At 35.9% G+C, this 27,884-nt stretch overlaps 1 protein-coding gene across 2 annotated transcripts; it reads left to right on the top strand.

The window, feature by feature from the left end:
- The first annotated feature begins 301 nt into the window (after positions 1–301).
- Positions 302–27,655, top strand: LOC126706505 (uncharacterized). 2 transcript variants are annotated; one of them, XM_050406002.1, is made up of 20 exons: positions 302–644; positions 739–863; positions 951–1,199; positions 4,273–4,372; positions 4,455–4,529; positions 7,973–8,071; positions 8,608–8,724; positions 8,858–8,973; positions 9,190–9,289; positions 13,521–13,879; positions 14,261–14,591; positions 15,438–15,652; positions 17,681–17,899; positions 20,393–20,579; positions 20,988–21,238; positions 22,718–22,810; positions 22,940–23,041; positions 23,660–24,017; positions 26,445–26,582; positions 26,708–27,655. In XM_050406002.1, exons 1-20 carry the CDS (start codon positions 513–515, stop codon positions 27,344–27,346), a joined length of 4,005 nt encoding a protein of 1,334 aa, XP_050261959.1. In that variant the 5' UTR covers positions 302–512; the 3' UTR covers positions 27,347–27,655. The 2 variants fall into 2 exon arrangements, with proteins under 2 accessions (XP_050261959.1, XP_050261960.1); XM_050406003.1 differs by lacking the exon at positions 302–644 and having other exon boundaries at positions 961–1,199.
- Positions 27,656–27,884: the final 229 nt, after the last annotated feature.

A 27,884-nucleotide genomic window follows, 5' to 3' on the forward strand; every position in this document is an offset into this window, starting at 1 on the left:
CAAAAAAATACAAACAATATTATTCAAACTCTTCTACTAAACAAGCTCTAAATTATCTAATTTGACCAAAAATGGTTCTTTTTTGTTTTCATTTGTAAAATGCAGTCATTAAAGAGGCAAAAGTCTTGTAGTTTGTATGCCTATTTAGTCATGAGATACCTTCTCTTATTAATAGACATAAGTGTTAACTTGGCAACATTAGTGAAAAATGGATGCATTGGGTCAAAACGAAATGTCGTAAAATTTAAGGATATTAACTGCAACTTTTTAAATAATCTAATTTGAAAAAAAGAAAAAGAAAAAAAGAAAACCTTACTTCCCGACTATTTTCCCTTTTTCCATATGCTTGTCTGAAAATGAACGCGCATTTGTAAATTTCAGATGGGAGTTTGAATACTTTCCATCGGAAAGTTACTGCATATCTGAATCTAATCAGATTTGCATTGCTACTCTCAGTCCCAATCTCAGGCTATTTTTCTAGATCCACCAGAAGAAATTAAGAAGAGAAGAAAATGTTACGGCTGAGAGCATTTCGGCCTACGAATGATAAAATTGTGAAGATCGAGTTGCATCCCACGCATCCATGGCTTGTAACCGCGGATGCCTCAGATCACGTCTCTGTTTGGAATTGGGAACATCGCCAGGTATCCTTTCTCTCCTTCTGCAAAAAAAAAAATCTCCATTTCGTTTCATTTTATTCTCTCAAATCCAAATCCAAATCCAATTCAATTCTCACAGGTTATTTATGAGCTTAAAGCCGGCGGCGTGGACGAGCGCCGCTTAGTTGGTGCGAAACTAGAGAAGCTTGCTGAAGGCGAATCGGAGCCCAAAGGAAAACCTATAGAAGCCATGCGTGGAGGCAGGTAAATTGTATCAATTCAATTCACTCCTGCTGCATTTTAGTTTGTTCTCTGGATGGCTACGTGTTTTACTTTTTCATATTCTTCAAGTGTTAAGCAGGTGAATTTTTATGACGATGATGTGCGCTTCTGGCAACTATGGCGTAACCGCTCTGCCGCAGCGGAGGCTCCCTCCGCCGTCAATCAATTCGCCTCGCCTTTTAACTCTCCGCCTCCGTCCACGAAAGGAAGGCATTTTCTAGTCATCTGTTGTGAGAATAAAGCCATATTTTTGGACTTGGTGACGATGCGCGGCCGTGATGTTCCCAAGCAAGAACTTGACAACAAGTCGCTTCTCTGGCAAGTCAAACAAATGTTTTATTGATGCTTTAGTTTTTTTTTTTATATATAATCTATCAAGTGCTACATTTGCAAATATAAGATTATTAAATACAAATAAATGATTGCGTAGCGCGTCAAGGGATGAATGCCCCTGAATTACCCCGAACTTGTATCTAACGGGTGGGGTCAGTTTCGTGTAGGTTTTACTGGCTAGAGGCAAGTCCAAAGTGATAGAGCACACGAATGCCGACTAGCTGATAGCCATAGTTTGTGGAATGGCCTTTTTCCATTCAAATAGTTCTAAGAGCATGCTATTAGGTAGTCATATTATACACTAGATAGCTTAAAGAATTATAAGCAAATGAAAGAAACTCAGTGAACTCTAAAATGGAATTACTTTCGCTAAGACCCAATACATGAGATCATTCAAGTAAGAAATCTAATGAAATAAGTCTTCAATTGCACCTCCAAAGCTTCCACATCAAAAGTGTGATGGTTCTGCTCCTTTCTCAATAAGCACATTAGGCATAATGGGGAAAAATTCCAAACAAAAAGAGTGTTTACCAACCAATTCCTCCATCTAGTTAGAAGATCAAGTACCCTCTTCAGCATCATTCAATATACCCTAAACACACAAGAAAAGGAACTCCACAAAGCATGTGCTAGGTCCCAATATTTCTATAATGGTCCACAGTCTCCCTACTGCATCTACACATTCAACATTGATTTATCAAGTGATTCCCCTAAGCTATTGTCCACACAAAGAAGGAAGCCTGCAGCTGCTTTGGAGCCTTGGTGCAACACATGCTTCTCCAAGGAAATAATTCTCACTCAGGGCTTGTAATATGGCAGAGTAAGAATGAACATCACACTTTCCATTAACGTTCAGTTTCCACCTCTTCTTATCAAGGCCCTCTCTCTTTGGTATATTGGAATATGGTAGTACTATCATAGAATCAACTGACTCCAATTCCAATAGCTCACATTCTCATCATTTCAACACTCCAGGAACAAAGTGATTGAACTGTCTTTGTTAGCTGTAATAGTGTACAACTCTAGGTACAAGTCATTTAAAAAGTTGGTCCCTGACTCCCTGCACCACCTATCTTGCCAAAACCTTGCTCGGTTTACAAAACCTTACCCTCAAAATATATGTGGCTTGCAAATCTATCCCAGCCCACCCTAATATTCTTCCATAAGCAGGTTTCTTCTTCCCCAAAATACTGTAGCTACTTACATAGTCAAGATTTAAAAAAAAAAAATGCTGTAGTATCTCACTTGATAAAGCTTGGTTGAAGGTGCCTAACTTGCATATCCCCCAACTCCTATTGGCGATTGGGTTTCACACTATATTCCAATCCACTCTGGAATTTGAATTCAACTCCTAGACCACTCCATAAGAAATTCCTCAATAAACTCCTCAAAAGTTTGCTATGTATGTTGGGATGGTAAATAAGGAGAGACTATATATTGGTAAACTCGAGATTATACTCTTCAGGAGTGTCAAACTTCTCCCTTTCGACAAGAATATAGTTTTTCCCAACTTGATAATCTCTGCTCCAATTTCTCTAGAATGGGATTCTGCATTGTTTTCGCCTAGACTAACGATCCCAGAAACATGCCTAAGTAATTCATTGGCAAACTCCCAATCTTACAACTGATAATATATGCTAATTTCACCAAACTTCCAAACTCTCCTATAGGGACCCCTTCACTCTTGCTCAAATTTATTCTCAAACCTGTTACAACTTCAAAGCATGTCAACAGTTTTCTAATATAAAGGAGTTGATCCATATTTGCATTACAAAAAAAAAAAAAAATCAATATCATCGGTGGAAAATAGGTGTGAGATCATACGACCATTATCAGTGTTCCATTATCAACACTAAAACAAAAGATGTAACCCTTTTCTTCTGTTCTTCTTAACATCATACTCGATAGCTCCATAACCAAGATAAAGGGCAAAGGTGAAAAAAGGATTACCTTTCCTTAATACCCTCGAACTATTGAACCGCTTGTTGGGAAACCATTCACCAACACTAAAAATTGGATTGTAGTGATGCATAAGAGAATCCACACCTCCATTTACCACCGAACCCCATTCTCTGAAGCAAGTAATTAGAGTATCCAAATTAATATGATCATGAACATTTTCAATATCTAGCTTACGAATCAAACCTGGAACACTGCTCTTTATTTGGCTATCATGACACTCATTAGCAATAAGAACTAAATTCAGTATTTTTCTTCCACCCACAAAGGCATTATATGATAGCAAGTTGTGCCAAAACTACCTTCATTTGCCACATCTTCTTGCCTGTGACATGCTACAGGAATTACTCTATCAACTCGATTTTTGGACACCTTGAAGTAGTTTTTTAATGTAAGTTCCATGCAGTGGTGCTGAAAGAGTCTGCTTTGGAATGGAGATGATGGATCAAACAATAGTTACAAGTGATGGAATTAGTTATAACTCAAAAGTTTTCGTTTGGTTGGGGGGATGGAAAAGTGGGGGATAAAAAATGATGAGGGATGGAAAAGATTTAGTTTTTTTTTTCATGTGTGTTTGGTTGGGAGGATGGAAAAGTGGAGGGATGAAAAACTCTTTTGTTTTGGTTGAGAAAAAAAATGAGAGGATAAAAAATGTAGTTTTTATGAATTTACTCTCATGCTCCTATCACGTAAAAAAAATTAATAGTTAAAAAAAATTGCTGTCAGTATTTTAAAAAAAAGAAAAAGAAAAAGAAAAAGAAAACTAACGTCAAAGTTAAAAAAAAAAAAAAAAACAGAAAGGAAAAAATAAGAAAACCAACACCATACATGTGGGAGGAGATGGGTAATTTCGCATCAAGCCCCCTCTTCCCTCCACATTTTCTCCCCAAATTGGGGAGATTCCAAAATCACCCCAAATGGTGCACCCGGGGAGAAAACTCCTGGGCCCCACCAAAATCTCCTCTCTTTTCCCCTCCCAACCAAACAACCCGAAAACCATTCCCTCCCCCCAATAATCACCACAACCAAATGGGCCCAAAATTGTGTTAATGTACGTAATTATAATCTGTTTCCTTTTTCCTTTTCTTGACTATTGCAGTATGGAGTTCCTTTCGAGATCCGTTGGTGGTGATGGTCCTCTTGTTGCTTTTGGTGGATCAGATGGTGTCATAAGAGTGCTTTCAATGATAACATGGAAGGTTGGCTGTTTTTCATGTTGTTGGTCTATCACATTCAGATCAAGTGTTTCTTTCATTCTGTGATAATACTAGTTTTTTGCAGCTTGTGCGACGGTACACAGGAGGTCATAAAGGATCAATTTCTTGTTTAATGACCTTCATGGCTTCTTCTGGTGAGGTACAACATCCATTTCCTAGAAGTAATTTACATTACTTGGTATTATCTTTTAATTTTCTTTACTATTAGAATTTTTTTATGATCTTGGTCTAGATGCCTCTGTAATACTGGAGTTAACTCAATGATGATGATGCAATGTCTGAATCTTCATAGGATTTTTTTTTTTTTTTTTGATAAGTAACGAAAATTTTATTAAAAAAAAAAAAACAGCCAACCCGAGTACATTGGGAATGTACTATGGGGGCATAAATCAATAACCAAGATTACAACGATCAAGTAAAGCAGGAAGGGAAGAACAAGAAAAATGACAAAAAACCACACTCCAATCGAGTAGAGTGTGTAAAAAAAAAGACTTAATCTCTAACATAGAGCGTTCACAACCCTCAAAACTTCTAGCATTCCTTTCGCGCCAAAGACACCATAACAAGCAATGAGGCACAATTCTCCACAACTCTATGTTTCTATGTCGTCCAAACTTACCCTGCCAAGAGTCAAACAACTCAATAACCTTCTGAGGCATAACCCAATGAATTCCAAACAAACAAAACACCAACGACCACAACTCACAAGCAATGGGGCAATGAAGAAGAAGATGATCCACTGACTCCCCACAATTCTTACACATATAGCACCAATCAAGAACGAGCACATGTCGTTTGCGAAGGTTATCTGTTGTTAAAATCTTACCTAAGGAAGCAGACCATGAAAAGAAAGCTACCCTTGGAGGAACCTTCGATTTCCAAATCATCTTCCAAGGGAAGGATAAGATGGTAGGAGGGTAGAAGGAAGGATAGAATCCTCTAACCTCAAAACCTTTACTCCTTGCTGGCTTCCAACACACCTGATCCGGACCCAAACCCCGTACCGTTGAAGAGTACACCATATCCATAAACAGATCAAAGGATTCTTGTTCCCAATCTTGTGGAGGACGACGAAATTTGGCATCCCAATGAATCCTCCCACCTGACCAACACATAACCTCCGCTACTGAAGAATCCTTTGTTCTACTAATACAATAAAGTTCCGGAAAAGCCTCTTGCAGAGTACGATCTCCACACCACACATGCTTCCAAAACTTCACTCTAGTACCATCCCCCACATCATACAGAAGTAATTTAGAAAAACTCATCCAACCACTCCTAATATGTCTCCACAAACTAACACCATAAGCACTGGTCACTTTTTTCGTGCACCAACCACCCCAATCATTCCCATATTTCACCTCGATAACCCTCCTCCAAAGAGCATTAGTCTCCATGCCATACCTCCATAACCATTTTCCTAACAAGACAGAATTAAAACTCCTCAATCGTTTAATACCGAACCCTCCAACCTGCAGCGGCTTACAAACCTGAGCCCAACTGACTAAATGTAATTTAGAATCACCATTAATACCACTCCACAAAAAATCTCGTTGTAACTTCTCGATACGATTTGCCACCTTCCCAGGTAAAGGCAGAAGGGAAAGGAAGTATGTAGGTAAGGAGGAAAGAGTACTTTTAATAAGAGTTACCTTACCCCCCTTAGATAGATACAACCTCTTCCACCCTGCTAATCTCCTTTCCATCTTCTCCAAAATAGGATTCCAAATTGATAACTCCTTAAATTTAGCTCCTAGCGGTAGCCCCAAATATCTCAATGGAAGAGAGGATTGCCTACACCCCAACATCCCCACCAGAACATCCATATTGTGCACCACCCCTATAGGAACCAACTCAGATTTTCTTCATAGGATTTGATTATCTAATTATCCCTAAAGTTCATTTGGTCCTGCAGTGTTCCTTTGGAGATAATTCTTACTTCTAATAGCAACATGAGACAAAACATTTTCTTAATACAGTAGTTTGTAGAAGACTTATCAAAAAAAAAAAAAATACAGTAGTTTGTAGAAAATTTTGACTGTGGAATGTAGAGTTTGAGTCAGAAGATTTTGCACAGATAGTTAAGAATTACATGTTACTGTGGCTTGACACTGGCACATTATATTCATAACATGTACAAATGCAGAGGTGCATAGAGGTACATACATACTGTGTCTCAGTGTCTCTACATTTTGGATGAGTTATCCGTGTTTTTCCTTATAAGTACAAATTATTGAGAGTGCAAAATGGGCCTGTAATCTTTGTAAATGGGGGAAAAGCCTTAAAAGAGCAAAGGGGGAGTTAGAGGAATTTTGAAATTATAAACAATTGCAATCTAAATTTCCAAAGTTCAAAGGCGTCCAGGAAAAAGGAATTAGCTTCTAAAGCCTTCATCAACTTGTATGAGCTCCAAATGTAGAACTTACAACACCATGACTTTTTTTTTTTTGGGTGTGTGCGCGTGTGTGTATTAATTAAACAACAAATATGACTCATTGACTCTTGAATGACTTCCATCTTATTCAAGAGGTTTATCCAGAAAAGGGCAAGTATCTGAGATTATATGTGTGGATGTTGCTTTTACAGGCATCCAAGAGTCTTAAATTTGTCTTTTTCCCTTCTTTGTGTGGCAGAAGAGAGGGGGGGGGGGGGGGGGGGTGTTAATGAAGGCAGCGACCATGTTTTAGTTCTTTATATGTACAAACTGTATCATAAATAAAAATAAATTTGAACGGACAAGTAGCCCTCAAAAAAAAAAATGGGATGGGCAAGTATCTGAGATTATATGTGCAGATGTTGCTTTTACAGGAATCCAAGAGTCTTAAATTTGTCTTTTTCCCTTCTCTGTGTGGCAGAAAGGGGGGGGGGGGGTGTTAATGAAGGCAGCGACTGTGTTTTAGTTCTTTATATGTACAAACTGTATCATAAATAAAAATAAATTTGAATGGACAAGTAGTCCTCAAAAAAAGAATGGGATGGAAATATTGATATCATTAGCAAGACATCAAGGCTCCTGGAATTTAGATGACAAACAAGGAAGGAGCCGGTTGGCATGAAAAGGGGGGTGGGGGAGAGTTCAAGGGGAGTAGTGGAGTCCTGTGAACATTTTTAGGACAGTTGCTACAAGGCTTTAGTGTGCAGTTGATCCAAACTTTTCAGCCATTTGTACCTTGTCAAAGATATTTTAGTGTGTATACATAAATGTTTATGCTGTGGTGAAAATGGTTGAGAATTTGGAAAATTTGTTTAATACCCGGTGTATCTAAATTGGTTTCAGTTGTTGAAGTCAAACTAATACATTATGCACAAATTCATTCTATAAAATTTGTTTAATACCTGATGTATCTAAATTGGTTTCAGTTGTTGAAGTCAAACTAATACATTTCACTTTTACATAAACATGGATATATGTGTTCATGTGTGCTTACCTGGTGGCAAGTTGTGAGCTTATTGAATGAATTTGTGCAGAATGTACATGTGTTTGTGTATTTATGCATACTTGCTCATTTATGGTTTTACATTGTTATATAATTTGTAATTTTATTTACTTTTGATTGTAATTTCATTTACCTTTGATTGTAGGCACTTCTGGTTTCTGGTGCTAGTGATGGTTTACTTGTGCTCTGGAGTGCAGATCATAGTCAAGATTCACGAGAACTTGTACCCAAGCTAAGCTTAAAAGTATTATCTCCTTATCCTCTCATTACACTACTTTTTTCTTTCAAGATAATTGATATATGAATTGTGATAGGCGTTGAAGTATTTTTCCTTAATATGGCTTTGTTCAAGCATGAATTATTTTGCCTTCCTGATTTGGCCCTGTTCGGTGTTGTTATTTAAATAAAAGCTATGTGTAAACCTTGACATTGTGTTGGGTTCTGATACCAATCTAGGATATTTAACATGGTAATTTTGAACCAAATACAGTGTGACATTTATAGCATTACCTGCACTGTAAACTAATAGGGAAAACAAAAGAAAAATTATAATAGTTAACTTTGGAATTTGTTTTAACTTATCAAAAAAAACTTTGGACTTTGTTTTAACTTCTTTCTCTTCCCAATTATTTTCTTATGGTGATTTTTATATTCAATTTGAGTTCATGACAGTAGGAACTTGACACATGCATGTTTACTTGGTTGTGAGGCATAGATTCTGTTTCATTGAAACAGTAAAATTTGGGGACATATTTTCTAATACAAATATGATACATCTAGGCACATGACGGTGGGGTCATAGCGGTTGAGCTTTCTAGAGTGGTTGCAGGAGCTCCACAGCTTATTACCATTGGTGCAGATAAGACATTAGCTATATGGGACACAATCTCGTTTAAGGTAATGTATCAATTCCTTGATGTTTTCAAGTTCTGTGAAATGCAATTTTTTTTATTGGAATTGCTTTGTAGCTTTGGCATGTTAGCTTTTCCTTTGATTTATTTTTTGGGCATTGTTCACTTTCGTTTCTCAGGAGTTGCGGCGTATCAAACCTGTTCCAAAACTGGCTTGCCATAGTGTGGCCTCTTGGTGCCACCCTCGAGCTCCAAACCTCGATATTTTGACATGTGTGAAAGATTCCCATATCTGGTATGCATATATTTTCATGTCCTTGTCCATTGCAAATTCCCATTAGTTTGTTCTTTTCCTTGGTTTATAGTACAGTGGATTACGTAACATGATTGGTGCAGCAATCCAAAAGAGTTGGATATGATTTAATGGAGGAGATATGATCTGAAGACCATACGCCTTTCTCTGTTTTAATTATTTTGGAGGATATTAAAACTAATTTTGGATTTTTGGCAGGGCCATTGAACACCCAACTTATTCAGCTCTTACGCGGCCATTGTGTGAACTTTCCTCGTTAATCCCTCCGCAAGTACTTGCACCTAGCAAGAAACTTAGGGTATGTAGCTATAATTTCTACTTTTGTTTGTATGAGACTTACCAGAAGTGTTATTCCTGGTTTAATGTTTCTTAGAATAGCCTTGATCAGATTTTTACAAGTCATAGGAGGGAAACATGTTGATGATAAATCTAGTCTTACCAAACCAATCTTATTTAAAGAGACTAATTTTCCTCTAGACATGTCTTCAGTTCATGTATTTATGTATGCATGCATGTTTCTGTTGTGTATGTATGTGTGTGTATATATTAATCTATTATGACCTGGGTGCTAAATAAATTATTTGAATTCAGTTTAGTGATAGAATAAGGCTTCCTAGATTGTTATTTATTTGTATTCAAATTAATTCCTCTATTTTAGGATAGGATTGGTACCTATGTTTTAGGATCTGTTGATTAGGTTATCTCATCCTTGGCAGTTTATGTATGTTAAATGCCTTAATGAGAATTAAGCAGAAAATTAACCAAAAATGTATATTTCATCTCTCAAGTTCAAGAGATTGTTCATCTCGAATTGACTAACTATTTTTTATATTCAGTAAATTATTTTGATTCACACTATTTGGTATTAGAGCCAAACAACCACACTATCACACACTATCCGCCCATCCGCAACTCAAGCCAAACAACAGCTACCATATACTTCCAAGCAGCTGCTGCAACACCCAACCAAAAATAAAAAATAAAAAATAAAATTCAAGCAACAACAAGATCTACGAGCCCTAGATCACCCAATTCATCAAAGTCTAGATAACCAAAACACCGACATCCTATATAGCCCAACCTATAACCTTCCAAAGAATATTTGAAGACCCATTTGTTAAAAAGCCCTTTTCCCCCTACCCAGGCCAGTTTGCTTTTTTATTTTTATTATTTTAAAAAAAACATCTACCTATCAGGAGCGTCAATCCCAACAAATAAAGAATGGAGAGCATGTTGGAGATTGTCAACCAGATGTTAGATATTACTAAGAACATGTCCAAAAGCATAGCAAGGATGGAAGCAAGGATGTAAAATTCATGGGATCAAATGATAGAGATCTTAGATAAACAATCCAATGTAATTTTGGAATCGAAGAACAATCAAAAGTACAAGGATCCCATCAAATTTTGGATAATCAAAGTAATGTACTCCAAGCATAACCAATAATTCTAGAAGGTCCCTTTGCGTGTAGTTTTTTTATATGGACTGCTGCCTTGGGGAAAAGCTTGACCAATTTAAGGGAAAAAGGGTATGTATTATGGATTGGTGTTTTATGTGCAAGTGTAATGGTGAATTAGTTGACCATCTCTTTCTTCATTGGGTTGCTATGGATCTGTGGCCTATTGATTTGGGTTTATTTGGAGTAATTTGGGTTATGCCAAAGTCTGTTGTTGAACTTCTAGCTTTCTGGCAAGGTTGGTTTGTTCGTCATTGGAGTGGTCACATATGAATGGTTATTCCCCATTGTTTGATGTGGTGTCTTTGGAGGGAAAGAAATAGCAGATGTTTTGAAGATAATAAGAGAACCATGCCAAATCTCAAGATATTCCTTTTTAGAACTTTAATGGACTGGTTGTCAGCATTGAGCAACCATTCTTTCTTTTCTATTCTTGATTTACTTGATTTGTGTAATTTTTGTATTTGATTGTATACCCCTGTATTCTTCCTGTGTACTCAAGTCTCTTTCTTTGATATTAATAAATCTTTATTACTTGTCAAAAAATAATAATTCTTGAGAGTAATACGTTGGAGGATGCACCTGCTATACAAAATGTGTTTGAAGATCAAAGGATCAATGAAGTGGAAAAGATAGATCAAAGGGATTTTCTCGTGATTTCGAATAAGCCTAGTCTAATTTCATACATTGAATTTGTCATTCCTGATGAGTTCAAGGATGTGAAAATCAAGGTTTTTCTGTTCATAAATGTGGTTGAAGAATTGGTGCAAGTATCAAATATCCAAAACCTTATCCTTCAACACTTTAAAATTTGAGGTCGAGTTTTCTCCAATTGGGGAAGAAGGATATGGTGTGAGCAAGTATCGATTTCCATATTTCAGAATCTTAAGGACAAGATTCATCATAAAGGGGAAGGGAATGTTATGAACTGAGTGCTAGATAAATTATTTGAATTTAGTTTAGTGATAGAATAAGGCTTCCTAGATAGATTAGTATTGTTATTTATTTGTATTTAAATTAATTTCTATGTTTTAGGATAGGATTGGTACCTATATTTTAGGATTTGTTGATGAGGTTATCTCATCATTGGCTATTTATCTACATTGAATGTGCATTAATGAGAATGAAGCAGAAAATTAACCAAAAATGTCTATTTCCTCTCTCAAGTTCAAGGCATTGGTCATCTCGAATTAACTAACTATCTTTTATATTCAATATTTAGTAAATTATTTTGGTTCACAACATAATCTAATAGAAACTTATACCTAGTGTGAAATTGACAAAAGTTGCATTGGGTGTAATTTAATCCTAACCCATATGTTGTGTCTTTTGAAAAGTAATAACATTTGATCATAAGTTACGTGGGTGGTTCTTCTTCCGTTGTTTTTCTATGGAAAGGTGGCGTGTCTCTTTCTTTGTTTGGACAGCCGCATGGGATAGGATTCTCACGGGCGATAACTTGTAGGTTAGGGGCTTTGATTTTGTTGACCGGTGCATTATGTGTCGTTGTTGTGGGGAGATAGTGGATCATGTGTTGTTGCACTGTGGAAGGGCTTATCGGCTGTGGAGTTTTGTCTTTAGAACTTTTGGGATTTCATGGGTTCCCTCATGTTCAGTGGCTGATTTTCTATTTGGTCGGTGGAATTGGTTGGGGAAGCACTCATCTAACATTTGGAATTTAGTTCCGTTATGTTTGATGTGGTGTATTTGGAGGGAACGCAATTGGCGGACTTTTAAAGACTTAAATAGATCCGATGACCAACTGCTTGCTCTCTTTATTGGTTCCCTTTTTGATTGGTCTAGGGCTTGAAGACTCACTTTTAGTGATTCTCTCCCTTTGTTCCTTAGCTCTCTCTTTCTTTGTTATTAGTTCTTCTTTTATGTTTTTGCTTTTCTCTCTTTTTTTTGTACTTTTTGATATGCTATGTACTACTTTCCATATATCAGTTTTTTGAATATACATCTTTCTTACATATCAAAAAAAAAAAAAAGTAATAACATTTGGACAAACAAAAATACTACAAAGGATACCTACATTCTAAAATTTTAAAGAGTAATCAAATCCAAAATGAATTACAATGGAGGCGGGAAGCAATAGTTTGGAGTGGCTCCCATTACCAAAGCAAGGATTTTGAGTTCAAAGTTTTTATAGAGTGCTTTGATTAGGGGATGAAAGATCCACCCCCTTTTCCTTGGAAGTGCATTTTGAAAAGTTATAACTCCACCTAGAGTTGCTTTCTCCATTTGGATTGTAGCACTAGGAAAAATTTTGACAATGTATTATTTAAGAAAGAGGACAATTATAATTATGGATTGATGCAGAATGTGTAAATCCAATAGGGAGTTAGTGGACCATCTTCTTCTACATTGCCCTATTGCTGGGGAATTGTGGGATTGAATACTATGCTTAGTGGTGTCACATTGTCACTTGGGTAATGCCTGATTCAGTTCTTGCTATGTTCAATTCTTGGAAGGGGATGCTATTAGAAGTGGAGAAGCATGAGGAACAATTCCTTTATGTCTCATTTTGGTGCATTTGGAAAGAGAGAAATCAGTGTACTTTTGAGGGAGAGGGTTATCCTTGCCACATTTATAGTTCCTCTTGCTGAAGACTCCTTACAAGTGCAATTCTGATTCCTATACTTCCTCTACGACTTCTTTCATGGACTTTTTAGATTATTTACTTTTCAATTGATAATTTCTCATTTTTTGTATTTTTATTTAGCTCACTGCTGCTTTCTGTTTTTTCCTTGCTATTCTGTTGTCTACATCCTGTGTACAAGGATATTACCGTTTTGCACTGCTTTTTAATGAATTATATATTACTTATCATAAAAAAAAAAAAAAATAATAATAATAATAATGAAGCCTACCTAATATTTTTTCCCAATCATACAGTATTCTTAAGAGCATAGAATTGATCGAACAAAATTTAATTCATCACCATTAAAAGTGTGTGTTCCTCTTTCTCCTCAAAGTATTAGTATCCACATAAGAGCCAGGGCACTGTGATTTGAAATATTTTTGTTTTATCTTGAATATATCAGGGTTGACGCTCATTTGTTGTATGCAGGTTTATTGTATGGTTGCACATCCTTTGCAGCCCCATCTTGTTGCTACTGGAACCAATATTGGTATTATTGTCTGCGAGTTTGATTCTAGGTCTCTTCCGGCTATAGCTCCTCTGCCAACACCATCAGGAAGCCGAGAGCATTCTGCTGTGTATGTAGTTGAAAAAGAATTAAAGTTGCTAAATTTTCAGTTGTCCAACACAGCAAATCCATCTCTTGGAAATAACAGCTCCATATCAGAAACTGGAAGGTTTAAGGGAGATTCGTTTGAACCATTACCTGTCAAGCAAGTTAAAAAGCACATCAGCACTCCTGTTCCACATGATTCATATTCAGTTCTTTCTGTAAGCAGTTCAGGGAAGTAAGTTGCTTCTGACTTTTGCTCTAGCAGTATTGATGTTGGTTTTTCAAATGTGTCAATTTGAAGCTTTCTAGGGGATACTTTTGTAAGCATAGACCTGTGGTTGCATTGAATTCACTCATTATTTCATCGTTTCCACTGTGTAGTGTGAAGAGGGAGTTTGGGTTGGGGGACAGGAGGGGGGTTGGGGGGAGGGGGGGTGGGGGGTGGGGTGGGAGGAATGGTATTTTAATTACAGGGGCCATAATTACTTCATCTTATTTTCTATATCTGTATATGTCTTGTACTCTGAAATAGCATTGCATGGTTCTTTCAAATCTATTGATGTGGAGGTGGTGTAGTCTCATGGTTAATAGCTCTTTGATCGCAATTTGATTGCAGGTATCTTTCAATTGTGTGGCCTGATATCCCTTACTTCTCTATCTACAAGGTCAGTGACTGGTCAATTGTTGATTCAGGCAGTGCAAGGCTTCTTGCTTGGGATTCATGTTTTGACAGATTTGCTATATTGGAATCGACATTACCTCCTAGAATTCCCATAATTCCTAAAGGTGGCTCATCAAGAAAAGCAAAAGAAGCTGCTGCAGCTGCTGCTCAAGCTGCAGCTGCGGCTTCCTCTGCTGCTGCTGCAGCCTCTGTTCAAGTTCGTATTTTGCTGGATGATGGGACATCAAATATATTAATGAGATCTATAGGTGGCCGCAGTGAACCGGTTATTCTCATTTACCCTGTTATTAGGTTTTCTTTTAATTCTTACATTTGCTTCTGATTCTTGGAATTTTTTAGTTCATTTCTTCTTACTTGTTTCCACAATTATGATCAATGTTCTGTGTATGCTTAAACTTGATAAACATTACTTCTGATGTTAATGTAGATTTCTAGGATTTCTGAAATCCAAATGTACATGCATATCTGTCTAAGCTTTCCTGGGAACACCCATTAAAATTTTGAAGTTAAATCAAAATTAAAATTAAATAACTCGAAAGGACTTAAATCACAACGACAATTTATTGCTCTTTCAATTTTTACCAAAACTGGTTGACTAAGCTATTGTCTAGAACTTCTCATTTTAGGGAGATTATTGCATTTCATTAGAATATACTTAGTACTGAATGTGGACACAATGCGTAACACTTAACTGGTGGAATCGTAGGAAAATTCTTGTGTTGCAATTGATCAACTCTTGCTTTCACTTAGTTTACCCTGGTATATTTCGTAACGTGTAGGATCTCTTTTCCTTTATCTTCATTTCCCACATCACCCTTTTCTGTTTGGGGAAATAAAGGAAAAAAGAGCAAGAAGAAACTCATTAAAGTTGTGCTTACCATTAAGAGAGTGAAGGGTATTTAGGGAAGTTAGTTGTACTTATTCTTCTTCTTCTTTTAAACTCGTGCCATTTGGAAGAAAGATACTTCATGTGCCTTTTGCTGTATATGTTGCTTTACTTTCTGTAGGTTTCTCCTTGAAGGGTTCATCTTGGAAAGGTTGGACATAGAATGTTTTTTGAGTTTTCTTGCATGGTAAGAGTTCGTCTATAACTCAAAATCATCTCTTGTAGGTAATTGGCTTGCATGGGGGAGCACTACTTGGTGTTGCCTATCGAACATCAAGGAGAATTAACCCTGTTGCTGCAACAGCTATTTCAACAATTCAGTCAATGCCCTTATCTGGATTTGGAGGTGGTGGACTTTCGTCTTTTAGCACATTTGATGATGGATTTTCTTCTCATAAATCTCCGGGTGATGCCGCAGCACAAAATTTTCAGCTCTACAGGTGTGAATGATGACTACTTTGCTGAACTTGTTTGTTATTAATTTCATTTCTAGATTTAGCGATGCCAATATTTGATATTTTCCTCCATTATTATTAATGCTTTTCAGTCTTGTGAAGTTACTGAACGCAAGTTCATTTAATTGATTGAATGGACATCAAGATGAGCTGGCATATATAAATGAATGGCATTTGTTGTAATGTTCTTATAAAATTCAATTTGAAGCCAATAAGATCAAGCACCACTTGGTGGAATGGGATAAGGTATGCACTCTTTTGGCTTATGGGGGTTGGGGATTCAAAAACTTACCACTTTCAATCAATCTTTGTTGGGAAAGTGGCTATGGAGGTTTGGGTCGGAGGAAAACAAATTGTGGAGACAGGTTGTTACTGTGAAATATGGGGAGGAATGGGGTGGATGGTTATCAAAACCTGTTCAAGGTACTCATGGTTGTGAGTTTTGGAGGAGCATTAGAATGAAGGGGGGTCATTTCTTACGGTCCATTTGGTTTGTTGTGGGTTCTGGTAGTTGAATTCGGTTTTGGCATGATAATTGGTGTGGGGATCAGCCTTTAAAATTGATGTTTCCTGTACTGTTTGAAATTTTCGTGGATAAGAATGCTTCTGTGGAATCATTATTGGAGAGACAGGTGGAGGGGCGGAGTAGGAATTGGCATGTGGAATTCATAAGAAATTTTAATGATTGGGAGATTGATGAAGTGGCTTCATTTGTCCATTTGTTAGACTCTCATACTCCCCTTGGGGAAGGGAAGGATAGGATGATATGGAAGTTTATGAATAATGAGGAGTTCACTATGTGATCATTTTATGAAAAAATTGCGAGGCTCAACACCTTTGCCTTTTCTTTGGAAGGCCATATGGAGGACCAAGGCACCTCGGAGAGTTTCATTCTTTGCGTGGATAGTGATTGGGGAAAAATTCTCACTTGTGAGAATCTCATCAAGAAGTGCTTTTTTTTTTTTTTTTTTGAGAAAGAGAAGTGCTTTTCAATGGTGAGTAGGTGTTGTATGTGTTGTGGTAGCGGGGACATTGTGGATCACCTCTTGATTCACTGTAGCATGGCTTTTGAGTTATGGAGTTTCATCTTTAGGATGTTTGGGGTTAAGTGGGTTTTACCGCAGAAGCTCCTTGATTTATTATTTGAGTGGCGATGTCATGGACCAAATTCGGAAATCTAGAATCTTATCCCTTCATGTTTGAAAGAACAAAATTGGTGTATTTTTGAAGATGTGAAGTGCATGTCTTCTCAAATACAAGCAACCTTCATTAGTTCTCTTTATGAGTGGCCTTTTGTATCAGGTCTTATTGATAGTGTTATAGAGTCAACTCATAACTCATATGTAGATATTACCCCATTGTAATTCTTTAGGCTACTTCATGTTTATTTTCATGACGTAATCTCTTTTAAATAATATTATTTTTACCTATAAAAAAAAAGAGGAAGTCTAGACTGGTATCTTAAAGCTGTAGTTTTAGCAGGTTATTATGACTTAATTTATTTAATTGTTTTCAAGTTTTTAATTTTCCTTGGTGGTAGTTGTCACTTGTTTCAACATAGAACCCTGAAATTTATTTATTTCTAATTTTTTTCCCCAATGAATTTTATGTGCAATTGGAAGAGCATAATGTAGTCTATGCTTTAAGCCCATATACTGTAATTATTACACCTATTTCTAATGAGAATGATGACATTTCTGGTCTGTCATATAATGTGAGGTAGCATGAGTAACCCCTTTACTTGTCAAGCCTCTCTGACCCCTTTTTTACGTGTATGCTTCCCTTCATCCACCATACTCAAACTCTCTTTTTATCTTCTATAAGTATCTCTCTGTCTCTCATCTTCATGCATCACATTAGATTCATCTTGCTTGTTGATTGCCAAATGGTTTTTACTATTGTATAATGTATATATGTATACACACACTTTGGTTTTGTCCTGTTCAATAAGATCACTGGAGTCTTCGCCTTCTGATTTTATTTTTATGTCTAATTTATCTGTTACAATTGCAGTTGGGAAACATTTCAACCTGTGGGTGGTCTTCTGCCACAGCCAGAATGGACTGCATGGGACCAAACTGTCGAGTATTGTGCTTTTGCATATCAGCAGTACATTGTCATTTCTTCTTTGCGCCCTCAATTTAGATATCTAGGAGATGTTGCAATTCCCTGTGCTACTAGTGCTGTTTGGCATCGTAGACAGCTGTTTGTGGCTACACCAACTACCATCGAGTAAGATATTGTTTCTGATCCCATAGTTTCTTGGTTTCTTCAACACCAGTGGCGATGTTTCTTGCTTTTACATTTTTTACTATATAATTTTGGCTTTAGTTATATACTCTATTCTTTTCAGAGGGAACCTATGATTTCAAAAATATGGAAAGATGAAAAAACGTCATCACTTAGTTCAATCTTATATTAGTTGTGCCCTTGCCTGGGACTTGAATACTAAGAAAAGATAAATAATCCACATTTTTGTTTCATAAAATGAGTTTATGCAATAAATAAGGAAAAGAATACTCCTGTCTCAAAATAGATGTTTTGGTTTTAAATGGCCTGAGTGTTAATGATGGTTTTGAATGCTTGTGAATTTCATACCATTGTACTTGAAGAATATTGTACTTCAGCTGGGGGTTATCTTGTAGTTCTTTAAAGGCACTTGCAATTGAGGATCCTTCTTTATAAGTATTCTCTTATAAAAATAAATAAAAATAAAAATAAAAGAGGAGAAAAGCATCTATGAAGGAGGAGGAGAAGCTGAAGAAAAAAGAAGAAATATATTGATGCTGGACACTGCTAGGAAAATAGGGATAAAAGAGGAAAAGAAGATAAACATAACAAATCCTAGGCATCACCACTAGCTAAGGGTGTTTGGAATCACCACCAAACAAGAGAACACATTTCGAATCACAAATCTTATTCAAATTGTAATGTCTTCACGATTACAAGAGCCAATATTTTAATAGGGCTTCCAAGATTTCATTTATATGGAAATATGTAATCAAACCACAATTGAATCCCATAAAATCCTCAACATTAAAGACTAAATTTGAAATTCAAATTCAAAAAGAAAACTAGTTCCAAATTCAAAAATAAAATTTGAAATAATTTTGGTGCTCCTTAAATCAGATTATCAAATATCTAAGGCCAAACTTTAAAAAAGAAAAAGATAAAGACTATTAGATATGAATAGGAGAAGATTTGAAGGTGAAGACTCACTTGTAATTTTTCATAAATAATAAAGAATCACATGTAAGGTAAAGCTATAGATTAGCGAATCACTCCAAGTTTAAATAATAAATTAATCGTTAATAAAGGTAATATCATTGGGCCAAAATTTGTCTCTTGGACAATGTATTATTCTTAAGAATTAACAAAACCAATTGGGCCTAGATTGTGTTTAGGATGGTAATTTTTTAAGCTCTAACAATTCAAAGGAATTTTCATAATAATAATACGATGCACTAGTATTGATTGGTACAGAAATATTTTGTTTCCCTCACCAAATTGAAATGGTCTCTGGCACATTATTCACAACTTTGGTGAACGTCCTTAGCATGTAATAAAGCTGTTATTTTTGAGATCATTGTATGAATAGATGACCGCTTTAGGTAGTATTCTTTCCAAATCCTTTTTTTATTTTATTTTATTTTATTTTATTTTAAGTTTTAATTCACTATGAGTAGTTTTGATACACTTCCTATGTATTTGAGCTTCCTCATTTGTAAAGAAGCCTTTACTTATTATTATTTTTAAAAGGCACAAGTATTAATGAAAAGTAGAAATACTAAGTAACTTCCGTAAATACCCTTATTGGAATCTTGTTTAATTTTTGAAAAACATTAAGGGTATTTTAGGAAAATTTCAATGTGTATATTTTCACTTTTCGAGGTTAGATATTTATTTCGGAATCTTGTATTTAAAAGACATTTTCCCCAAAGAGAGATGCATTGTCCATAAGAATTCCTTCATATACACAATATCTATGAATATTGTGTGACATCATAATTAAGCAATTTAATTAAATACATTTTTTTTAATATATCATTATTTTGGTAGACAAGCATTTCAATAGTTCTCTTCCAGTGCATTTGACTATATGGATGGATGTTTGAGGATATGGAACATATTATTTTTCCACAGTTTTGTGACTAAGATTTGTTCACATCTATGAAGCAGTGAGTTTTAGGGTATTGTATTTGCTCTTATATGGCTTCTTGTTAGAGTATTTTGTATCCCCCCCCCCCCCCCCCCTCTTTCTCTTTCTCCTATTATTTACATTGATGTATATTGTATAAATTTGTATTTTCTTCTTCATTTTTTCCCTTTTTCTTAAGGATTGTCCTTTTAAACTTTTTTTTTTTTTTTTTGGGGCAATAAAGTTTGGAGCTATATTTTTCAACCCATTACATAACAATTTATAAGACTATCTATGTGTATTATTTAAACAAGTCACATGACTCTTTAAAAAGTCATGTGACTAAAACTACACTTGGATGATTTCTTCGATCGCCACATGGTTGGTTGGAAGGAGATAGCTAGGCAAACTTTTTCCCTTTTTTTGTTTTGGGGGAGTAATTATATCTTGTTAACTACATTTTAGTAATTTTTCATCAGTAATAACCATCACTATCACCACCAAAGCTAATAAGCAAGAACCATTGTAATGGAGTTGAAATTGATCAATAAGTATTCTATGCCAATTTGTTGTGCTGTGTTTTTCAGATGTGTTTTTGTGGATGCTGGAGTAGCACCCATTGACATAGAAACAAGAAAGATGAAAGAGCAGATGAAACTGAAAGAGGCACAAGCAAGAGCCATTGCAGAACATGGAGATTTAGCTCTAATCACAGTGGATGGTCCCCAGTCTCTTACACAAGAAAGAATATCATTGAGGCCCCCAATGCTACAGGTTTATAAATCTTTAGTCTCCCCCCACCCCCTTTTCTTATTGGGGAAAATGGTAAATTGATAATTTATTTTTCCTTTAGTTGCCTAGAAGGATTTGGCACCTTGTTTTGGCAAAAACCTCTGAAATTTATTCTAAGTTTCTAAAGTTTTTTATTTTAAATAATAACACTTATTTGGTTAGTTTAACATAATATTTTTTCCCCCAAGAGGAAGAAATGCTGAAATAAACCTTAAGTTTAATTAGGATGACTCAAGAAATGTATATTTATCAGGATGTTAATATTTGGGAGTTTCATCAGCCTTTTGTTTCTGTATAGTTTTTAATGAACTGTGGATTGTGAATTGCTCAAAGATCCATGCGGGAATAGATCTCATTTGCTTTTAGTAAAAAAATTTGTCTCCTTTTCAGGTGGTGCGATTAGCTTCTTTTCAGCATGCTCCTTCTATTCCACCTTATTTAACATTGCCAAAACAATCTAAAGTTGATGGGGATGATTCAGCAATACCAAATCCACTTGAAGACAGAAAGGTTAATGAGATAGCTGTTGGTGGTGGAGGGGTATCTGTGGCTGTTACTCGTTTTCCAACAGAGCAGAAACGACCAGTTGGACCTCTGGTTGTGGTGGGTGTCAGAGATGGAGTTCTTTGGCTGATTGACAGGTAATTAAACAACACCCCCCTCTCCCCTCCCCCCCCCCCCCCCAAAAAAAGGTTTCAATACCAAACTCAGAGTACTGATGTCCTATCAGTAAGAGAACTCCATAATCTCTAGCATTTAAGTTCATCCTAATTTTCAAAGTATACAATACAAGCATGTTTGATAACCCTATTGGTGGTTGTGGCATGGTTCCTGTGTATGAATCTATGGAATTAAATCTATATGAATGAAGGTTTGAACAGCTTTTCACTGAATCTATACTAGAGACCACACGTAAGGACTAAGGACCCAATTACAAAACTTGACCCAAATTAAGACTTAAGAGTTACAGCCTTTGTACAGAACTCCCAAGATTACAAACTTACAGCTGACTATTAAAAATAATCATACTGGAAACTCTTCTAATTGCACCACTCGTCATTTTTGCTAGAGAAAGTTTTTCCAAGCCTGCACAAGCCTGGGCTTATATGCATGCTTCCTCTTCTTGTTTCAAGTTTCACTAACTAATTGTCAAACGAAATTTCCTTCGGTGTCTCCTCTCTCTAAAAATATGGCCAATGTTACTGTTATATGTTGCACAAGTACATAATTACTTGCATGTATGTGTTATCTAGGCTTTTTTTTTTTTTTTTTTTTTTTTTTTACAATGAATGCACAAAAATGTTATAGCTCTGATCATCCAAAAAGGAAGGCTAGTACGAAGCCTAGACATTCATAAGTTTGATTATGTGATCAATCTGCTGGTTGAGCTAGAGGTCATATGCAAATCATAAAATAATATTTAAACAAAGAATTCAGACATATAAAATTCATCTAAATAATAAATCTCCCCCTCCCTTTAAAAGTTAAATTATTCCTCTCTCTCTCTCTCTAAATTGAGGAGATACATTCCAAATGAGGCTAGAAGTATGTTGACTGCAAGCCCCCTCCAACAAGCATAGACTATTGTTCCCACTTGCTTAGGCTTGTTCTTTGATAATAGGATAAGGATCCTCTCTATTTTCAAGTGAAGTTGAGAGTGTCCATTTAATAGGTAAGATTTAAAGTGGAGTAAAAGTAGGGTTAGATTGTGCCAATTCATTTAAAATGTAACTATGATTAAACTATACTAGAGTTGTAAATTTTTGAATGAGTTTCCACAATCTAGACCCTGCATTTACTCCACTTCAAATCTTAGCCATTAAATGGACACACTCCATTTCTCTTGGACATGGAGAGGATCCAAATCTGTGATAATACCACCCCCTTAAGAGCTTGGTTTACCACGATAGAGATGAACATTTACTACAGTTTGTTCTGTATACTGCAGCCATCAATTCTTACCGGTGTAATTAGTTTTGAGTATTTGTTAAAAAAGAGGGGGGGAGGGGGCAGGTGTCTTTAAAAGACCTTTTAATTTTCTACATTATTTATGTAGTGATCTATTCACTTTTTCTTTTTAGTCACAAGATTAATATTTACATGTGAGTTCTCTTTGTAAGGTACATGTGTGCTCATGCCTTATCTCTTAGCCATCCTGGTATTCGCTGCCGGTGTCTTGCTGCCTATGGAGATGCTGTTAGTGCAGTGAAATGGTATTTTTTCTTGTTTTTGTTATTCGCAGTATTGTTGTTGTCGTTCTTGTTATTTATTGTTTCCCTCTCTGTTTTTTTACATATTTATATAAATCTAGGTTTGCTACAATGTACTTTCTTCTTGAGCAGGGCTAGTAGGCTTGGCAGAGAACATCATGATGATTTGGCACAATTTATGCTAGGGATGGGATATGCTACTGAAGCACTTCATTTGCCTGGAATATCTAAGAGGTACCCTGTGTAAATATTATTCTCTCCACTGATTTAGATCACAATGCATATTGTTATTTATACTTCAAACTGTGCAACAGCGTTCTTTTGTATGAAGAACATTTTATCCGTGGTAGAAAAGATTCCTGTATCTTTTAGTGTGGTTGATTTGGCAAGAACCTTTTTTCTTTGTTGGACACTTATGCATCCTGATAATAAAAAATAAATTTAATAATAACTAGAATAAAACTCATGTCATACCAAAGTGACTATGCGCCAAATAAGTGCAGCCAAACCATGTTGATTCTTCGTGCATTGTGATTCATGACTTCTCATCTAAGAAGATTCTGCAGAGAATGAATACACATTGCAACTCTCTTCTAAATTCTCTTTGGTTATTCTCAGCTGTAGTTAATGGAAAAGTTGACTGGTAGTGTATTCTTTTCCTAGCATAAGATGCATGGGCAAAATCTGATCTGTTTGCATCTACTTCTCACCCCAGTTTCTTAAATTTCTAAAAAAGAATCATGGTTATGTACTAATGTTAGTAATTCAAAATGACGTCCATACAGAGAGTTCTTAAGTTCTTGTTTTGTAAGCATAGATAAATATGTTCTTATTCTATTCTATGATTTGTAGGTTGGAATTTGATCTGGCTATGCAGAGCAATGATTTAAAAAGAGCTCTTCAGTGCCTCCTTACAATGAGCAACAGCAGGGATATAGGACAAGATACTCCCGGGCTCAATATGACTGACATTCTCAGTTTAACAGCTAAGAAAGAAAATGTTGTGGAAGCTGTTGAAGGAATTGTGAAATTCGCGAAGGAATTTCTAGATCTTATTGATGCTGCGGATGCCACTGCACAAGGTGAAATTGCTCGTGAAGCTCTTAAGAGGTTAGCTGCTGCAGGTTCTGTAAAAGGAGCCTTACAGGGTCATGAGTTGAGGGGACTATCTCTGCGTCTTGCTAATCATGGAGAATTGACCCGGCTAAATGTAAGTAGTCTTGTTCATGAGTGATTCTCTTGCATGTTTTATCCTTGAGCTATTTGATGCATGCTATAAGTATCTTATCATTTTCAATTTGCATAATGCCAATAAGTTCTAACCCAAATGGCATCCCCACCCCCCCCCCCCCCCCCCCCTCCCCCATTCTCTCCCTGGGCCATTTCCTCCTCTCTCCCCCGGAAGAACCTGTTGAAGGCTGAGCTTGTCTTTGAAACCTACTGGTGGCATTTGTTACTATTTTTTAAAACAACTAGCCATGGTCCCGCGCGATGCACGGATAATGTTTTAAGTTGTTATGTGAAAAACTTATATAGAATATACAAAATATTTTAAAGTAATAACATGATGTAATGTTGCAATAACATGAAGAGATTTTTGTTAAATTAATGATGTAATACAAAATTAAGGGGATGGAGAATTTAAACTATAGAGAAAAAGTTACATAAATTAGAAATTAGTTATTATGTGGTGTAATATCTTCTCAAAAAAAAAAAAAATGTGGTGTAATAAATTGACTGCTTGTTTAATCATTTATTTTTTTGCTGAAATTTTTAATTTTAATTTTTGTTTCTACAATGGCTTGGAGTTAGAATAAAAAACTTGTAATTTCATGTAAATGTTTAGTTTAGTTTAGTTTTTTTTTTTTTTTTTGAGAAAAATGTAATTGTTTAGTTGGCTTATGGAAATATCATCTAAAATTTATGATGTCATGTTTATGTTATTGAAGTATGATAGTAGTAAGTTAAACACTCAGTGAAAATAGTGATATCCTATTAATTTAATTTTATTATAATCCAAATATGTAAAGAAGTTGAGGTGTAAAGCTAAATGAAAAATTACTCTTACAAAGCACCACATGACAGAATCGCATGGTCTCTCATGTGATGTTTTTTCTTTCTTATATATATATATTTTTTTAAAAAACCATATAAAATTCTTATATATATATATATATAATTAGTGCATACTTATAGATAATTAATGTGTATTCACTTCATTGACACATTCAATGAATTAAAAGTTATACATAAATGTAAACTTTGATGAGGTGGAAGCCTAAATGAGAGAAGCTCAACGAATGTGCCATTTGGCAGAACCTCATGCTCTCCCACATGAGGTCTTTGCTTTTATATATATATTGATGAAAGTTGCATACTCCCGTTGTCTTAAAATGTATGTTAATTTCCTTTTTGGGTTCTCAAAATATATGTAGCTTTCTAGAAATAAAGAGTTCATACTTCTTCAGTTTACCTTTGTTAAAAGGTAATTTAAAAAAAAAAAATACTTACAAAAAAATTACCTTTCCACAAATGTAAACAAAATCTTTATTAAAATTCTTGCCACCTCCAATATAAAAGTAAAGGAAATTTGAGAATGATCATCATTTTATTATTTATGTTTTTATAAATGAGTTTGTCATTTCAAATATATGTATAATGAGACGGAGTGTATTATTTATTTCAGTTTTTCCTTCTATGGGTGTGAAGGGGATGCTAAATAACCCTTTGCATAACTGCAGTTACAAACTCATTTTAGTTATTTTGGTCATGTTTAGTGGGATTGTGCCTGTGCACGAGTGTGCTACTTGGAGTTGGATAAACCATGAGGTGCTAATTGAGGCCAGAAATGAGCCTACAGGTCATCTAGAGGTTCAGAAATATCTTAGAGAAATCATAGTTTGCACAAGGAACCTGCAAACCTATGATGGATGAAGAATACTAATGTGTGGAGAATCTGGAGATTGTGATCTGTGTTCATTTAGCTAATATTGTGGCTAGGAAAAATATTCACAATCTTGCATGGTAAGACAAGTCACCATAGTGTTGGACCAGTTTTTGAAATTTTGAAATGGGAATCATAGTGTAGGTCTCCTTGTCTTAGTCAGAACGTTGAGTGGTTCAGGTCACCATGGAAGGCAGTTAGCTGAAAGGAGAAGGATTCTACGTCTAGTTTGATGTTTCTGGATTGTGTGTGATGCAATGGAAGAAATGTTGGACTATTCTTTAATCTGTAAGGATCAGAGCAGAAACATCAAGATCGTTTGGAAAGTATCATCGTTAGTGTTTATAAGGATAGTAAAAGAACTATTGAGAACATAATTGCTAGTACTTAAGCTTGAGGGTACTATTTTGAATCTCTTGGTCCACCTCCACCTGTTGGGGTCATATGCCTTCCATGGCTTCTTCATGAGACAGCTCACATTTTGTTTTTTAAACGAATAAAAATTCAGTTACAATAATGATTGCATCAAGTCTTTTCACTTTTTTTTTTGCCAAAATTTTCTTTGTTTTCAACCATCAGTGCCACAGATGTTTAGCAAGTCATGATGTTGAATGATTCTGATTTTACTCTTCATAATGGATTTCTTTATTTCTGTATTCCTACCTTAGAAGAAATTTCATTCATGTACTGCAGGGTTTGGTAAACAATTTGATCTCAGTTGGCCTGGGACGTGAAGCAGCATTTTCAGCAGCAGTTTTGGGAGACAATGCTCTTATGGAAAAGGCGTGGCAGGATACTGGGATGCTTGCTGAAGCTGTGCTTCATGCACATGTACGACTTTATTATTTTCCCCTCCCCTTCATTCTGCATTGTATAATGCCTATTTATGAGTAGTTGCTATAAACAGTTTAACCCTAACTTTGGTACTTTACCTAACTTGGTGTGAATATCTCCAGGCCCACGGGCGACCGACGATGAAGAATTTGGTTCAAGCTTGGAACAAAATGCTGCAGAAGGAGGTTGATCATACTCCATCAACAAAGACAGATGCTGCTTCTGCCTTTCTGGCTTCCCTGGAGGAACCCAAGCTTACAAGTTTGGGAGATGCAGGGAAGAAACCACCAATTGAAATTTTCCCTCCTGGGATGACATCTCTATCCATGTCTATTTCCGCTCAGAAAAAACCAGCCCCTGCTATTCAGAGTTCACAACAGCAACAAGGAAAGCAGTTGCTATTAGAAGCAACTCCTGCTACCACCACACCAGTGAGTGCTCCACTCCAGTCAGACTCCACACCTGGTAGTGCTCCGCCTCAGTCAGAATCCACAGAGGCTTCAGTGAGTGCTGCACTTCAGCCAGAATCTACACCAGCACCAACGAGTACTCCCTTGCAGTCGGAATCAAGCGAACCTGTTCCAGACAATAGAGCCCCTGGAGCATCATCAGTGAGTGATCCAGATTCAGTACTTTCAGAGGCAACTGTGCCAGAAACATCTACAATTAACTCAACACTGGCGGAGGCGCCACCCCGGGCTCCAGAGATTCTCGAAACAAGTATTCCGACTACATTGCCAATGAGTGACCCACTTGCTTGAATAGCAGATTCTGCTAAACTGTTGGTGTCAGCATATAGCATACATTATTTTTTTTTTTTTTGGTTTTGTTTAGTTTTTGCTTTTTTTTGCCCCCCTACTGATTGGTCTGATGTATACATTGCCTTTATTGTATAAAGTGGGCTTTGCTGTCTGATGTAATTTGAAGAGCAAAGAAGAAAATTAATTTGCTACATGTTTCAGGCTTCTGTAATGTTCCTGAAAATTGGATATATCTAGTTGTCATTTTTTATTATAAATTACTATAGCTGATTTGTATTGATGAATGAAAATTATTATTTTGACTGCTTTTTTCCTTTTTTTTGTATTTTTGTATATCTAAATGTTCAGTACTAGGAGGAAAATCATTGTCTTACATAAAACATATACTAAAACAGACGTGATTAGATTCTCAATATGGTGCTTATAGGCCTTATGGCAGTCAATCATGCCACTTTATCCTGTGACTTATATATATATAAACCTGTGAATTTTATTCAGAAACTGCTAATGAAAGTACATCATGAGATAAAACATGTTC

Source organism: Quercus robur, chromosome 11 (assembly GCF_932294415.1).
Source record: "Quercus robur chromosome 11, dhQueRobu3.1, whole genome shotgun sequence".
NCBI lineage: Eukaryota > Viridiplantae > Streptophyta > Magnoliopsida > Fagales > Fagaceae > Quercus > Quercus robur.

Coding starts and splice junctions, on each gene's coding strand:
- LOC126706505 (XM_050406002.1), top strand. CDS start 513: ATGTTACGGCTGAGAGCATTTCGGCCTACGAATGATAAAATTGTGAAG. Junction 8,725..8,857: donor GGGACACAATCTCGTTTAAG/GTAATGTATCAA, acceptor TTCGTTTCTCAG/GAGTTGCGGCGTATCAAACC. Junction 20,580..20,987: donor TGAGGCCCCCAATGCTACAG/GTTTATAAATCT, acceptor TCTCCTTTTCAG/GTGGTGCGATTAGCTTCTTT.